The sequence below is a fragment of the Antechinus flavipes genome, chromosome 6 (genome assembly GCF_016432865.1).
Source record: "Antechinus flavipes isolate AdamAnt ecotype Samford, QLD, Australia chromosome 6, AdamAnt_v2, whole genome shotgun sequence".
NCBI classification, from domain to species: Eukaryota; Metazoa; Chordata; class Mammalia; order Dasyuromorphia; family Dasyuridae; genus Antechinus; species Antechinus flavipes.
In genome coordinates, this window is record NC_067403.1 from 119,193,605 (window position 1) to 119,210,793 (window position 17,189).

General features: G+C 36.4%; 1 protein-coding gene across 1 annotated transcript in view; it reads left to right on the forward strand.

Moving 5' to 3' along the window:
• Positions 1–17,189, forward strand: part of TENM3 (teneurin transmembrane protein 3) — an 808,000-nt gene that overhangs the window by 737,293 nt on the left and 53,518 nt on the right. Inside the window, exons 23-25 of the mRNA XM_051965257.1 lie at positions 4,746–4,978; positions 6,484–6,638; positions 7,480–8,354. Coding sequence (XP_051821217.1) covers positions 4,746–4,978; positions 6,484–6,638; positions 7,480–8,354 — 1,263 coding nt within the window. The remainder of the gene's footprint in view (positions 1–4,745; positions 4,979–6,483; positions 6,639–7,479; positions 8,355–17,189) is intronic.

Genomic DNA, 17,189 nt, shown 5'->3' on the forward strand with positions numbered 1-17,189 from the left:
TTCTTTTATCCCAATGTATAAATGCCATTTTTGTATGCCAGGTGTTTTTAATCTTGGTTTTCATGTGGGGAAGGTTTGAGCTGAAGAACAAGCTTCGTTGTATAAGACTGAGGCTTTGCTTCAGGGAACTTTATCTGAGTCTCTCTAGAGTGCAGAGGAGAGTGTCCAGCATCTGTTCAAATGATGTAACACCAGCACTTTGGTGCATCCTCATCTCATCAATGAGGGTAGTCCCTCACCCTCACTTGCTCCTTCTGCATAATTCTTGTTCATTTTTTCTCCCCTAATTTCACTAACAAGTAGAGGTCCTTATCTTTTTAGGTGTGTGTCATGTTCTACTCATTTGGCTGTCTAGAGAAACTTAAGAGCCTCTTCTCAAAATAATTTTAACTGCATAAAATACATATGATTACAAAGGAAACAATTATATTTAAATAAAAGTATATAATTTCTCCCATCCAAGCATAAAAGACCTCCTCAACTCCATACATAGACTCTCAGGTTAAGAATTGCCAAAAAGAGACCACCCAACGTGGTGAGGGTTGTCTTCTCTTTCTCTTGACATCATTAATATACTAATGAAACAAACAAGCTGACCACCATAGGTGCATAGACCAGAGAATATAGATCCAGAACTGAAGAGACCTCCAAAACCATCTAGTCCAATCCCTTTACTTTAAAGTGAAGGAAACTGGGACCCAAAAAGTTTAAGTGACCCAATGTCACACAGTTAACTTAGTAGTGCAAGGCTTTCTCCACTGATCTATATTTCCTCACTTATCCTTCACTTTTATCATATGACTAGTCTATCTCTTTCTTGTGGTTCATATATTCATATATGTCATCAAAGACATTATTCCATCTCTCCATCTGGCCATATAATACTCTATATATTCGGTCTTCCTAAACAGAAGAGGTATATAAACAATCTAGGCTTTACTTTGAAAGGTATATGTATAAAGTCTTGCAAGATCACTTATGTTTTATGAGGAAAATTTTCAGTCTTTGTATGAAATTTCTGCTTTCAAAGGGTCTAAATGAGATGCCTCTGAATGAATGAAAACATAACTATTTAGTGAATGCCAGTGGATGTAAGGCCCTAGAAAATAAAAAAAGAAAAAACAAGATAGTGTCTGGCCTCATGGATTTCACTTTCTATACAGCAAATATGATGCATACAAGGGAATGGTAGTTCAGAAATAACATTTTGGACTGGAAAAACCATGAGAATGGTGAAAGAAACCCTAGGACAATTGATTACCACATTCTTTCCAGGATGTGATGTAGAGAAATATAAGGCCTTCTCATAATAAAGTAGACAGCACCCTCAGAAGCTCTTATGAAAAAGTGCTGCTCTCCATGTATTAGATGCCCACATGGGTCAATTAGTCTTGCAACTAATGAAAGCCATAAAGGGTCTGTACCATAGAGGGACTATGCCATTAATAGAACTAACTAGTTCTCATTAGGAGTTCTCATGAGGTTCTCATGAGGAAGAGGTCCTTGAAAGGTGTGAATAATTCAGCACTAACCTTACTACCACCATAAAATCAATCAAGTATTTGGGAAGCAATTGCTAAGTGGCAGGCATTGTGAATGAAAAAATCCCTCACAAGAAACTTATATTCTCTTCAGCTCAAAGGATTATCTTATTGATAATGTCAGTAGGATCTTAGCATTAATGATTTGGGGCAAGAATGCCTTGTTCACAGTAGAATGGAGATAAGATTACTTAGCAGAGGTAAAGTCTTTCTCACATATATACATGTTGTCCCTGTTCCCCATCATAACTTTTTAAAAACCAGTCTTAATTGAATTTGAAGGTACCAAACTGCATTAGTAGAAGGTATAATCTCACCTAGGAGGTCTCTGTTAAATGAAATCATGGACCCAGTCCTTTCCTAATTTGAATTATACTTTAAGGTTTACAAAGTACTTTAAAGCATCCTTTCATTTGTTCCTCACAGCAGGCCTGTGAGGTAAGTAAAATACCTATTATTATCTCTTCTTTGCAGATAGGGGAACTGAGTCTCAGGTTAAAGTGACCTGCCCATGATCACAAAGCTAATAAGTATGGGAGGCTGGGCCCTCTAAATAATACCTTTTCTATCATATCACCTCTCTCATGGGCATGTACTCCATACAGAACTATCAAGCATAAGATAGGGTTCTGCCCTTAAAAATCTGAAGTCTACACAAAAGAAGAAATGTAAGTACATTTAAATATAAGTGACAAGCAGATATAGAAAATATTCAAAATCAGTCATAACTCTACAGAGTAAGAAAGATGCACAAGTCCCACAGACTTGAGATGGAAAAAACTAAACAGACTAATTCAATAGTTGCCAAGTCCCCAAAATGTGATTAGGCTGCAATTCTTAAACATATTCTCTGCTTCCTAAAAGGCCAGTTCTGTTCACATCAGATTGTAAAAAAATCTATATTAAACTGTTTTGAAACATCAGAGTAATATATTAAGATAGCTTCTCAGTTAATTATAAAGAAACTGTCATGTTAGCAAGCATAATATCTGGGGGCCATTTGAAATTTTCTGAATAGAAAAACATAACAGCACCAAGCTTAGCACATTGGTCACTTCATCATGTCATGTAACTTAGAAAACTGAATAGTTATAGACCAGAGGCCATCTAGTCCAACTCTCCTTGTCATATTAAGAAACCAAGGCTGAAGGAAGTTAATAAATGGTAGAGAAAAAATTTGAACCCAGGCCTTCTGACTCTTCCAAAACAAGTGTTCTTACCACTCATGACCAAATACTTGTAGTTTCTGTACCTTCCCCTTCTCAGACCTTCAGACCTCCTCCTCCTTCTCTCTTGTACCTTGTACTTTCTTTTTTTTCTCCTTCTCTCTCTCTCTCTCTCTCTCTCTCTCTCTCTCTCTCTTCTCTCTCTCTCTCTCTCTCTCTTTTTCTCTCTCTCTCTCTCTCTTTTTCTCTCTCTCCCTCCCTCCTTCTCTCCTTCCCTCCCCTTCTTTTCTCCCTCCTTCCCTCCCTCTCTCCTATTTTCTCTCTCCCTCCCATCTCTCTGTCTCCTATCTCTCTGCCTCTCTCCAATCTCACTGTCTCTTCCACCTCCTTCCCTCCTTTTCAAATCTCTCCCTCTTCTCTCCACACACATTCTCTTCCAACCCTCTTTCTACTATACTATTCACCACATAAGTCTTCAGAACTGCTGTGCTCTGTTCTCAGCATTATAAACATCTTCAGGAAGGCAGCCAGTTCTCTCTACTTGTTTAGCACATATCGTTATATGCAGCAACCATTTTTTCCCACACCACTATTGAACTGCAGAGCTCTGGTCTCCAAAGTCCTGGTAGAACCTCCCTGTAATTTTGAATTTCTTCCTGCCCTTCCCTCTGCCGGCTGAAGAAGCCCAGAGATAAACTCTGACCTACTGCTTTAGGGCTAAAATAATTATAGACGTTGTTGCTTTTAAGTAGAAACAACATCAGGGGAAATATTACTTTCTCTTTAAAAAATGATGAGAAAACCATTATACCATGATAATAATTACACCAAATCAAATAGCTAGGAAAAAATGAGATAATATGTGTAAAAGCACTTTGCAAGCCTTAAAATGCTAAATAAATGCTAGCTATTATCATACAGCTAATTTTCTATTACATGTTTTAGATGTTAGTATATGGGATAAAATGCCAACCTTCGTGTGACTTTCATATATGCTATTAAACAACAAATTCAATAAAACATGAATTAATATGATGGATACCTACATTTTAATGAGATCTTAAATTACATTAACTCTTTGTACTCTGAAATAAAGTATTTGATATTTATAAAGAGAATCTATCTAAAAAAATACATCCCAACTATGTGTCATAATCTGTTTAAAACTCGTTCATGTGAGTCTTTGCAAGTAGCAGTTCATCCTATGTGTTACATTAGCACTGTTTTATATTTACAAAACGTGAGGAACTACATTATGTGAACAGATGTTTGTATCTCACCGAGATTCTCAGATCGACTTTAGAGTTCAATTTGCAAACATCAGAAATGAAACTGCCTGATACGGCATTCAGACTCTGGGCATTAGGCGGCCAGCTGAGATTGCTTCCTGCTCTTCAATGACCTCATTTCGGCTCTTAACACTATAAATCAGGTCAAAATTTGTAACTGCAGCGGGTTCTGTTTCTGGATTATGATATAACAGCCAAGGAGGGCATGATGCTACATTGTTTCTCCTGTCATAGGAGAGAAGAGGGTAATTCCCCGTGACGAGGCACTGCTGCAGTAGTAGCCTGTTATGCCTTTCTAGAGAGAGTTTACAAAGGTATACAGACGCTGGCAGTACAGCTATAGGGGCATCAGAGTCGTTCTGGGCTCAGCTGCAAAAATTCTTTGTCTTATGTATCATTAAAAAAAGGGAGAAGGGGGTAATTACCAAAAAAAAGGATGCATGTTACTGAACTGTTAAATGGATCATGGAATATTGGGATTTCAAGTTGAAAGGGAGCTTACAGATCATTCAGTCCAAATTTTATGGATAAGGAAATAGATAGCTACAGAAATCAACCGGCTTGCCTATTTAGAGCATTTAATAAAAGTAGCATTAAGCTTGACAAGAGTTTCTAGATTGCTTTGAAACATTCTACTCGCTTTCTAATTTTTGCTAGCTTCTAGCCAGGGTTTTAGAATTTTAAAAAATTGTTCTCTGTTTTCAGAATGAACCACTGATCATATTTAAATATGTGATCCCCTTTTGCAGCAGCAACCCAGCTCACAGATATTACCTTGCAACGGATCCAGTAACAGGAGATTTGTATGTTTCTGACACAAATACGCGCAGAATTTATCGCCCAAAGTCCCTTACTGGTGCAAAAGACCTCACTAAAAATGCTGAAGTGGTTGCTGGAACAGGAGAGCAGTGCCTCCCATTTGATGAAGCAAGATGTGGAGATGGAGGCAAGGCTGTGGAGGCCACCCTCATGAGTCCCAAAGGTAAAGAAAGCATTATGTTGGACAACTTTTTTTAATATAGAAAAGGGAAGGAAATCCAGTTATTGCTTGATTGTCTTAAATGCCGAGTCTGACCTTTTGCCCAAAGCTGTGTTGAGAGAAGGTGGTTTTCAAATCTAGTCCTTTTAAAAGCCATTTAGTATGAAACTGATAGAAGCCTAAGTGGATTTTACAGTAAATATTGAGTTCTTGATCTCTCTGATTTCATGCCATTTTTTTTAGCTATCCAAAGAATAAAGCAAATACTCTGAAATCCCATTAAAGGGAACTTCAAGGGGGTGTCCAAATTCCTCACTGTATTGAAATCATCTTTGTAACGGATGAATTCTGGTATACTTAAAAAATCTCCCCAAAGCAGCCCTATTAGCACTCATCCAGTTATGAACTGTTCGACTTTTTCTTTGTGTATCATGAAGAAAACGCTTGGCATGTGGGATTTCTGGAGGTGACAGGGGCTAACAGCCTGCAGGATAAACTTTCTATCAATCATCCTAGACATGATTTGCTCTTTGCCATTTAATACAGTATTTCATTATAGCAAGTGACTATTGTATGGATAAGGACTAGGGGGAAAAATGTTTGTTGTAGTGAATTATTCATAGTAGCAGATTTTATCCTCCAAAGGTCAATAAAGCACTAGCTTGAACTTGATTCTGTTTTTGTTAGAACGAATATGATACAAAAAAGTTTATTATAGAATTTAACCCATTTCTTCGATTTCTTGGCACACACAAAATTATGACAACACCATTTTATACCTGGAACATATGATAATCCTCAGCTGTAGCAGACATATCTCAGAGTCAAGATATAGGTTCAAATCCCAACTCCTGACAAATAACTTACTAGATATGTGACCCTGGTCAAGTCATTTCCCCAGAGTTCTAGGCAATTTACTAGTTCAGATATTCTTAATCTGAGATCTCTAAACTTGTTTTTCTGCTTTTGTTGTTGTTTTTTTTTTCATTTATGTAAATAGCTACATTTCAGTATAACTGGTTTTCTCTATGATCCTATGCACCTTGTTTTATGTATTTAACAATCTTATTTTGAGAGGAAGATCATAGGCTATGCCAAGATTGGCAAAGGAGCAAGATTGGACCATTGCTCTAAATTAGAAGTTATAGAATATTTGACAAAAATGCATTGGAAGAGGGCATTTCCTCACCAGTTGTTCCTTAACCCTGCTGAAATCACAGATCCAAGCAAAAAAGAGATAAGGCCTGCTAATTTACAGCTGGCTGAAGGTAGCTCACATATTTATGCCTCTCTTTAGTATATTCTGTATTATTTGTGATATAAATAATAATATGGAACTCTTCTAAATATATCTGAATTCTATAAACATACCTGCTACTCATGAGTGATTTGTATAATTCATCATCAGTAAGATACTGAATACTTTTTGATTATTATGTAATCAAAAGTAATTGGTTTGTTTGTGAGGATTTTTTTAATCCCGTAATATTTACTTTTCTTGGACACAGGGATGGCCATTGACAAGAATGGATTAATCTACTTTGTTGATGGAACCATGATCAGAAAAGTAGACCAAAATGGTATAATATCAACTCTCCTGGGTTCTAATGATTTAACTTCAGCCAGGCCTTTAACATGTGATACCAGCATGCACATCAGCCAGGTAATTAAAAAATGAAACTCAAATGGTAATGTTTTGTCTTAAATATTGCTTGCTTTACCAAATAAATAGAATTCAGCAGAATTCAGTTGTATTTGCTGCATGTGGCAGTTTTCAAGACAAACTTCTTCCAAGAGATTATATTTAAATGTCCTTAGGAAATGAGTTTAAAAAAAACTTCCCTCTTTCACAGTCATGTTCATGATAAACTCAGTATAGTGCAGAACTACAATATTAGTAAGAAATGATAGAGCATTTGTAATAAAATTCCAGTAGAGTAGCAGCCTGAAGATATTCTTTAAAATGAACCAAATTGCTTAAGTCTCTTAATCTGTTATAGTGAATGACTTAGGTTCTCAAGTAGTATGGAAAACCCACCAGTATTAGTCCCACTGGACTTTTACTTAGAATTGGGAGCTCTAGTATTGCCCTGATTGAAAACACAATAGAACACTAATGTATTCATAACCTCGAAAGTACTGGGATTTAATGCTTATTAACTGCTATCAGGATGCAAACCAAGAATATATGTGCTCATATCCCACCATTAGCCACTGATTCACTACGTACAGGCTAATTTTCTGTTTGTGTATAGCTCTAATACATCTTTCTATGAGGTGTATTTTTAAGTAAAATGTTATTTCCTCCATCTGTCTTCACATGAGACCTTTACGCTGATTTTACTGTGGCTATTGAAAAAGCAATTTTAAAGGAGTTCATCAAATGGAGGTTAATTTCACTGAATGGTCTAATTTCATTTAATGCCAGTAAATTAACAGCAGTGAAGTAACGGGCTAACCAAACAATTTCCTTTTTTTTTTTTTTTTTTTTTTTTTTTATTAAGGTGCGTCTGGAATGGCCCACCGACTTGGCTATTAACCCTATGGATAACTCCATTTATGTCCTGGATAATAACGTAGTTTTACAGATCACTGAAAACCGTCAGGTCCGCATTGCTGCTGGGCGACCAATGCACTGTCAAGTCCCCGGGGTGGAATATTCTGTAGGAAAACATGCAGTTCAGACAACCTTGGAATCAGCTACAGCCATAGCCGTATCCTATAGTGGGGTCCTGTACATCACAGAAACGGACGAAAAGAAGATTAACCGAATAAGACAGGTCACAACAGATGGAGAAATCTCATTAGTTGCCGGAATACCCTCAGAATGTGACTGTAAAAACGATGCCAACTGTGACTGCTATCAGAGTGGGGACGGCTACGCCAAGGACGCCAAGCTCAACGCTCCTTCCTCCTTGGCCGCGTCTCCAGATGGCACGCTGTACATCGCGGATCTCGGGAACATCCGGATCCGGGCTGTGTCAAAGAACAAACCTTTACTGAATTCCATGAATTTTTATGAAGTGGCCTCTCCAACCGATCAAGAGCTTTACATTTTTGACATCAATGGTACTCACCAGTATACCATGAGCCTCGTCACTGGTGATTACCTGTACAATTTTAGCTACAGTAATGATAATGATATCACTGCAGTGACAGATAGCAATGGCAATACTCTCAGAATCAGGCGAGATCCCAACAGGATGCCAGTAAGGGTGGTGTCCCCTGATAACCAAGTCATATGGTTGACCATAGGAACCAATGGATGTTTGAAAAGCATGACTGCCCAGGGACTGGAGCTAGTTTTATTTACTTACCATGGCAACAGTGGTCTTCTAGCCACCAAGAGTGACGAGACTGGTTGGACTACCTTTTTTGAGTAAGTACAAAAATTAAGAAATCGTTTTTAAAATTTAAAATTTATGAAACAAACATATAGCAATCTTCAAACAAAAAAATGTGGCAAAACCAATCCCCACCCCCCAAAAAAAACAACCCACACAATGGATAAACCTTGCTTTGAGCCTGGACACAACACACATTTGCATTTATGCATTTGATTAAAACATAGCAGTGCTGGCAACCACAGCTTGCAGCTGTCACAAGAAAAGCTGTAAAAAACATCTTCAAAGAATTCTGATCAATCACCTCTATATGTTTTTAATCATGTAAAAATCCTTACAAGCCCTTTATCTTCACTTATTTGTTATCAATGAGCAAATCACTTGTCTATGAGGTTAAGCAACTCTTTAAGACTATAAATTTCAAATCAATTGCCAGGCTGCATATTGGTGAAGGGAGTTTCCTCTCAGTGAATTCCTCATCTGAACAAAGTCATAGTTCCAGACAATACATACATGTATATGACAAAGTGCATGTTGGAGCAAATTGGGAATCAATTAACAAAGCATTTAATAAGTACTTTTCTACTTGTATGTCAAAGCAACTGTAGATACAAAGATAAAAATTAAACAGTCCATGTCCTCAAGGAGATTAGATTCTATCATGTACACTCACACATATACAAAATTACAGGGTAGTTTTGGGTGGCAACAGAAAAGCTCTCATACTAGAAATGAGCTTAAAAGAAAAAACCCTAGGGATTGTAAAACACAGTGGACTTGCTTTTCAATTCAATTCAATAAGCATTTGTTATGCAACCTAGAAAGCAGCTGAGTATAACTGCTCCAGCTAAAAAGTTATGCAGAATACCTGGAGAAAAGAGTAGCCAGTAGCACATCCAGTCTGACTATTTAAACAGTCAATTCCCCTAAAATCAGGAAGAAACCTCAGTGAAATTAACTATGGTCTGTTTTAAGACCCTAGAGCTTTGCAATGAATATGCACATAAAATCAAGTAGACTGATTGCTTATTTGAATAACTTTGCAGGGGTCACACTGGATAATTAAATACACACAAATAGCATATTGGCAGAGATAGAATAGGCTTTGAATTAAATGTAAAGATTCCTAACTCTGACTTCTTATTATATGCTGAGACAAAAATATTTTCCATAGGATCATAGGTCTGAAATTGTAATGAAAGTTGGTGGTAATGTGCTTTAATACAGAAATGCAGCTTTGGGTTGCATATCACCTTTTCTAGAATGTGTAAAGTAGAATCAGCCTTATAACTTGAATTGCGCTTCTCCTTTCAGAGCAAGTTTCGTTTTAATAAAATTAATGTGACCCCGCAGCAAGATTTTCTAAAAGGGATAAATCTTTTTCAGCAGAATGACATTAAAATTCTGTTCTTAACATTCCCTTTATTCATTTTAGGATCGCAATAGGTGGGGAAAAAATTGGAAGTTAATGGAAGGTACTTCCTTTGCACAGGTTTTCAAAGTCATAGCAGGTTCTAATGCCAAAGAGGGGGGGAAAAAAAAGTATAGAAAAATGTGTTCCAATCAGATGAACCTGGGTAGGAGAGCTGCTCTGATTACTAGATATTCAGGGAATGATGGTGGTATGGATGAAATGTTGGTTTTGTTTAAATCAGAACAGAAATACTGAGTTAAATTGGTAATACAACCAAAGAGCCAAATCCTTCTCTCTCGGCAACATCCAGGTGTGTCTTTGTTAATAGGGTAATGTCTTAGAAAATCACGGCTCTTTGATGACAAACGTGTTTTGTTTTTGTGCCTTTGTATCCCCAGTCCTTGATATGGAATTTGGCACATAGCAAGTGAACTTAATAAATGCTTATTGAATCATATTGCTTTGAAACCAGTACTTTGCAATAGATTAAATGAGTTTGTTCTCCAGCTGCAATGAAATTTTAAATATTAGAAGATATCAAAGAAAGGGGGCAGTATTTAGTTAGGTTTTGTTGTTGTTTTAAGAGGTAAAAGAACAATAATAAAATATAATCAGAGTAGGAACTCAGAGAGACATTCGAAGTCATCTGCCCAATTTCGTAAAGATAGTGGAAAAACCCAGCTAGTATTCAAAAACATAGTCTCTTCCTCTAAAGTCAGGGCCTCCTTCTTTGTTCCACCCTGTAAATAACTTTGTAAGTCTAGAGTAAATGATAGTTTGCAAAGCACTAGCCTGGGAGGGACGGAAAAGCCAGTGTTACTATCTCTGTTTCATAGATGAGAAAACTGAGGACCAAAGGTTAAGCCAGTAAATGAAAAACAAAACTAAAACTCAAATTATTTGATCTTCAACTTCACTGTACTTCAGGCATGTCCAAGAATAAGCAAAACAGCAAAGTAATAAAATGAAAATGAGCAAGTAACTCTTACAAATAAACAGATCTAACAGGTTTTTAAAAATTTAATAAAAACTCATCACCATCACTTTTCCTGATGCAAACTTACTGAATTTCAAATTTAAATGTATTTACTAAATTTTATTTCATAATGATTAAATACTATTCCAGAAATCCTAAGTCAAATACCTTATCCAAAAAGTACTCCCACTAAATTCACATCTGTATAGCAGTATATTGGGTACTCTGGTTTAATCTAAAGGTCTGAAGAACTAAGTTAAAACAAGGTGTTCTAAGAAGCAGTGTTTCTAATATTTTGCCTCTAGAAATCAAGAACAGAACCTGGAGCACACGTGCACACAAAATTGTACAAATCTAAACATTTAGATGAGATAAAAACTTATGATGATTAGAAAAGAGAAAAGAAACAAACAGCATATGTAGAGGATTTGATCGGAGATGTTCCAAACTGTCAAGTCAGAGTAACAAATGATCCTTTTTTCTTTTATGTCCATTCATGCTTTTGGACTATAGAACACCCAAGTGTCACTGGTACTTTAAAGGGTCAAGACCTTTAAAAAGACATTCAAAAGTCAGTGCACATAATAAAGAGAGAATGAAGTAAATGTCAGCCCATGACTCCAAAACCAGTATCTGGGCTCTGAGATAACAGCATGTTCATGTCAGTCTATTTTTGATGGAGATTGAAGTTGGAGGAACTCCGAGCACCTGCATCTACCCTGCAGCCCATACATCTACTTATCAGAGACATGACCCCAGGGGGTTCTGGGAGGCATATTAGATCCTCATACACAAATAACAACAGGAAGAACTGCTCCCCAGATACAGGCAGCAGATGGATCCAAATTCCCACCAGATTTAAGGTTTTTGTAGTTTTCTTAGGTTGGCAATTTTTTTTACAATGGGCACCCTACCAGAATATTAGTGCACATCAGTAATATTTCATTTCACATTTGTGCATCCCTGCATGTTTTCTTCCTATCTGCCAAAGCTACTTGGAGACTCAGGAAGGTTGAAGAGGGAATTAGAAGAGGTTTGACAAAAAGACAGGTTTTCTAAGAAAACAAAACTAGGAGTGCATTAGATGTACAATTATCCTTACCCATGGAACGAATGCTTAGCCATTCACATCATTTCATGGTATTTTTCTCTCATGACAACATGCTGTATGTTCTAAAATTCTCTAGGTTGCGGCCCAGTGAGTCCAAAAACCAGATGTAATTGTCTGGGTCAGCCTGGAATATTGAAGCCAGTCTTGGTGAACTGAGGACTTGGGAATGAAGGGTCATAGTTACATCTTTTCTATTCAACTAAATTCAACAAATAAATTAAGTACCTATTCTATCCTGGAAACAGAAATATAACTAACTTAAAGCCTGCTTTCAGTAAGTATATAATCTAATGGAGGAAGCAAAGAACTATGATACAAAGGAGTTATGGAAGAGGGATGATGATTCATGAAATTTTTCATAGAGGAGTCAGCATCAGAGTGCCCCCCTTTAACAGGGAGTTTGCCCAAAAGAGAGTCTCAAGGGTCAGACATCCATTCCAATAAGAAGACAAAGTGTGAACAAATTCAGGGAGGAAAGAAAGAACAAGAAGTGATTAAGAAACCAAGAGTAGACCAGTTTGACTAGAACATAGACTGGCTGAAGGGAAGTGATGTGAGAGAAGGTTATATTTGGTATGAATTTGCACATCCAGCCCAGAAAAGATAAAAGAGTCTCTGTACTCAGGCTAAAATTCAAAAGCCAAATTCTTTTATTTATATATATATATATATATTTACTTATATATTTATATTATATATATGTATATATATATATATGTATATATATATATATTAACTATATGCAACTTCCTAGACTGTCTGTCTGGTGAATAGACACTGAGGAATATAAAGAAAGGTTATTTTCTTTTCCAGGGGGAGAAAAGTAGAGGAAAACTTGTAATTAAGAAATGTTCCTGGTGTTCTACATAACATACACATGACAGTCTCTATTGAAGAAAATTTATCTTAAAACATCTTACCTGCTTTTAATATATATATTTCATTTTGCTATCAGCCAATCACTATCAGGGTAGCTTGATGGCATAGCAGGTAGAGTGCCAAGTTCAAATCCAGCTTCAGATACTTACTAGGCACATGACCCTGGACAAGTCACTTAACCTCAGTTTCCTCATCTACAAAATGGAGATTGGTTATCTACCCAGGATTGCTGTGATGATAAAATAAAATAATCTTTGTAAAATGCTTTGCATATCTTAAAGCACTATAATAAATGTGAGTTATTATTATTATCATCATCTTGGTTATAAAGCTTGGAGCTATTGGTACTAATTTGCATTTATGAAATTCTTTTTTAGTTTACAAAGCAGTTGCCCCCAGGTCAGCCTTGTGAGGAAGATGGTAAAAATATCAATGTTACTATTTTATTAGTGAAGAAACTAAAGGCCGGGAAAGGGGCATGATGTGTCTAGAATTATACGATTAATATTAATGATTAACTAATGAGATTCAGATCCCGGATTTCTGATTATAAAGTGAGCCCTCGTTTCTCTGTATCACAGCTCATGGTTTGAGCTGAATTAACCTGGCAGCCTCTGTATTCCACATGGTCACTAAGGACATAATTTTGGAAGACAAAAGAAACATATATATTACATCTGTCTTCCTAAACACTTGGCCCAAACATTAAAGTAAGTATGATGTGGTTATCTGTATAACCTTGGGCACTGAACTTTCCTCGGTCTCAGTTTCCACATTTGTAAAGTGTGAACAGTTGGCTTTGGAAATTTCTTAGCTTTAACTTGATACTTCTGAAGATGTAAGAAGACTAGAATGTGGGCTACATAAAGACAAGAACTGTGCCTTATTTCATCTTGGCAGCCTCTACAGCATAGTGTATTGCTATAAGCAATACATGCTCCATAAACATCTGTCAAATGCACTAATCTATGCTGCAGATTAGGGAGACAGAACAGTGAAAGCCACGATTGGTAAGAAAATTTACCGAAAGAAAACAGTATCTCCTGTGACCCCAAAGAAACTGCAGATTGCTCTTGGAGATGGTCAAGTTCTTTGAGACAAAAAAACCCAGCAGTGCTGGCCCTGCCCTATAATCCCTGCTGCTGGAGACTGTGAAGTTGGTGAATCACTTAAACTCAGAAATTCAGAGATGTAGCAAAACAAGGCCCATTATGTGCCCACACTAAGTCAGGCACTAATGTGATAAGCTTCTAGGAGTGGGAGGTCACCAGGCTGCCTGAGGAGGGGCAAACCAGTCCAGGTAGAAAATGGAGCCAATTAAAGCTTCCACAGTGAGCAGTTGTGCAATCAGACCCAAGTGCTGAGGGTACAGAGAAAGAGAGAAACAAACAAACAAAAATGTACAAACAAGGAATACATAAGACAAATAGAAAATAATTGAGAGGGAAGGAACTTCAGTTAAGAGGGACTGGGAAAAGATTTGGTTTTTTAGTCAGGACATGAAAGAATCCAAGGAAGTAAAGTGGTGAAGATGAGGAGGGTGAGTATTTGAAGCATGGGAGGCTATGATGACTGGGGGGGGAAAAATTATATATATATTATATATATATATATATATATATATATATATATATATAGTCATGTATATCTATATATCTAGAGATTTATCATCAGATATACACATCTCTACCTTTATGGCCATGATGTATTTATATTTCAGTCAGTATTGTATTAATCTAAATTCTATATTTGACCTCAAGTATTCCTATTTGTTATGAAAATATATATAAGGGAGTATGGGATCATCTATCAAAAGAAAATACATGGTTTCTGACTGGTGGGATTTTCTCTGAAAAGAAAGGGACATAAATGTGAGATTTTTTTTTTTCCTGTCAACAAATCAACAATCAATGACAGTAGAAGAGGGAAATTTGACCCTTCCCTGCCCCAGCTTCTGGTTCAGGCCAGACAAGAGTATGGAAGATTAGTCACCCAGTTATTGAAACTTAACATCTCTGCTGGAGACAACATTTGGAGCTCAAAGGCATTGATTTCAAAAACGGGAGAGGAAGTTTTCTTCTTGGCAGTTATTTCTCTCCATGTAATGGTAATTACTGTGTGCCTCTTGTGATTCATCAGGGAAGTGGCCGATGGCCTCTGAAAGCACCTGAACTGCTGTTGTATGGTCTGGTAAAGGGGCCATCTTAGGTATCAAGTGGTTTGTAATGCAGCTTCGTGAATCACAGGTAGGATTTAGAGTAATATGTTTCATGAGCTGAATAATTACTTATTTACTGATTGAGTAAACAGCCAGCTGGCCTCTGACCCCGGCTCCTACTTCCTTGCTGGGCAGAAGAAGGGATGTCCAGCTGGCTAATGGCATCCCCCTGTGTGCTGATACTGTGATAAGCCTAGTTATTCCCTTCAGTCAGTATTAGGGACTCATTCCATGCTGCTCTCTATACCTTTTACAAACAATTGCCTCACATTATAATTCACAAGCCTAAAGTACTTTCAGAAAGACTGAAAAGATCTCACTTGCCAAAAATATATTATATTTTTAAGTTCATACCTAAAATGAAACCTCAGAGACTATTGCAGGCCCTTAACAGCTGAGTGCACACAAAAGCAAATCCAATGTATTGAATTGGGCAATAGAATAAATTATTTAATAATAAATGGCATTTCACAGTTCCCTGCATGCTTACACACGTAAAATAAAAACCATTGGAATATATCTGGGGCTTCTTTTTTGCCCTGCTTTGAAGAAAAAAAAAAAAAAAACCAAGATCTGAAGGCAAAAAATTCTAGCTGATTTGTCCATGCATTTCCCCCAAGATAATAGCAATTGCTCTATCTTGCGCTTTCCCAGTTTGGGTAGATTTGTGAAGATGGCTGGGCGATTTTTCATGAGGTACATTCAGATTTGCAAAGTAAATGAATGAGTTCCACTCTTTTATCTTTGCATAAGGGTGTATAGGGGTCTTTAGTTTCTTATTTGGGTGCTATATCATCTCTCATTTTATCTGAGCAACAAAGACTGAGCTTCTGGATCACTTCTTTACCATGGATCATGCTGTATATCCATGACAAAATCAAATTCCTCTGATGTCAATTCCGTATTTCTGGTTGCAAAACTTAGTAATCAAAAGACCCTGCCATAAAGAGTTGTTACAATAAACAGTATCTTGACTTAAAACTAAACCAAATTATTACTTACCATTTAAATGGTAAGAAAATTAAATGTTAGAAAAATTCAGTGGAATTTATATCAAATTGGGGATTGGAGATGAGGAAAGTGACTTCATTGCTAATGATTCCAGATCACACTAAGCAGCACCCTAAGATCTGCATAGATATTTTGTTCTCTTTAAGTGAGGATTATTCACTCAGCGCTCTCCTTTTCTGATTATTTGGGAAGGCATAAATTCTAGTATATCTTGACTAATATTTCCTCAGAAATAAGAGAGCAATTTTTCCTTTGATGGGTATCTGACACGCAACTGTAATAATATCAAGCATGGAGACCACACGTGTAAAGTGTTTCTTCAGGAAAATGCATACAAAAACTGTTGAAAGATTATTTTAGAGAAAAAGGAATACTATTAAATTTAAGAGGACTCATTTTCCTTTTTGCTTTCTTTTTATTCAGCAAAATGCATTAGCAAATTAACAATGATTTGCAAGAGATTTATCAGCATGTAGCTATTTTGGAGTCTTGGGAAAATGCTAAGGTTGATTTCCATTGCCACTTTGTTTGATTGTTTAATATTTTTGCTTTAAATTTTTAATTTGTTTTCTATTATAATATGTATTCCCAAGGATATCAGTGAAAAATGCATACACTATTGGATAAAGCTCCTGCTTCAAATTTCAAATATGAATTTGAAGACTCTTAAGGTTATATGTTTATTAAAACATCTATTCATTTAATATTTTTCTTCTTCCCTCCCCCCCAATATAATCATATAGTAATTAATTCTGTCCACTTTTTAGAGAGCAAAAGAAGGGAGAGAGAATAGGAAGATGTCAGCATTCCAAGAAGACCAGAAAAACATCTAAGAAAAAGTTAAAACACAAATAGAGCAAATTCTTTCAGCATGTCAACTCTATCTTGGGAGTATGATTGGCAATTCTAAAGGCTACATTAACTCCTTCTGGTTACTAGCATACCATTTAACCCAATGATCTGATATTTTCAAGACCCACTGAAAAATTAATTTATTTGTATTTTTATTTTTTAATCTAATAATTATACAGTAGGTTTAATACTGATATTTTCTGCAATATACTGGTCTATTTCAGATGTCTCTGAGAGAAGAGGCTAAAGAATATAAATGTTACTAAAAACTAGAGGAGTTTCACTTTTATTAAGGATAAAACAGAAAATTAGCCAGTGGACATGCTCTTGGTGGGTAGGAGAAGGGAGGTGGACACATATTTCCCACACTCCTCAGAAAATACTATGAACACCTTTAAAATTGAACACA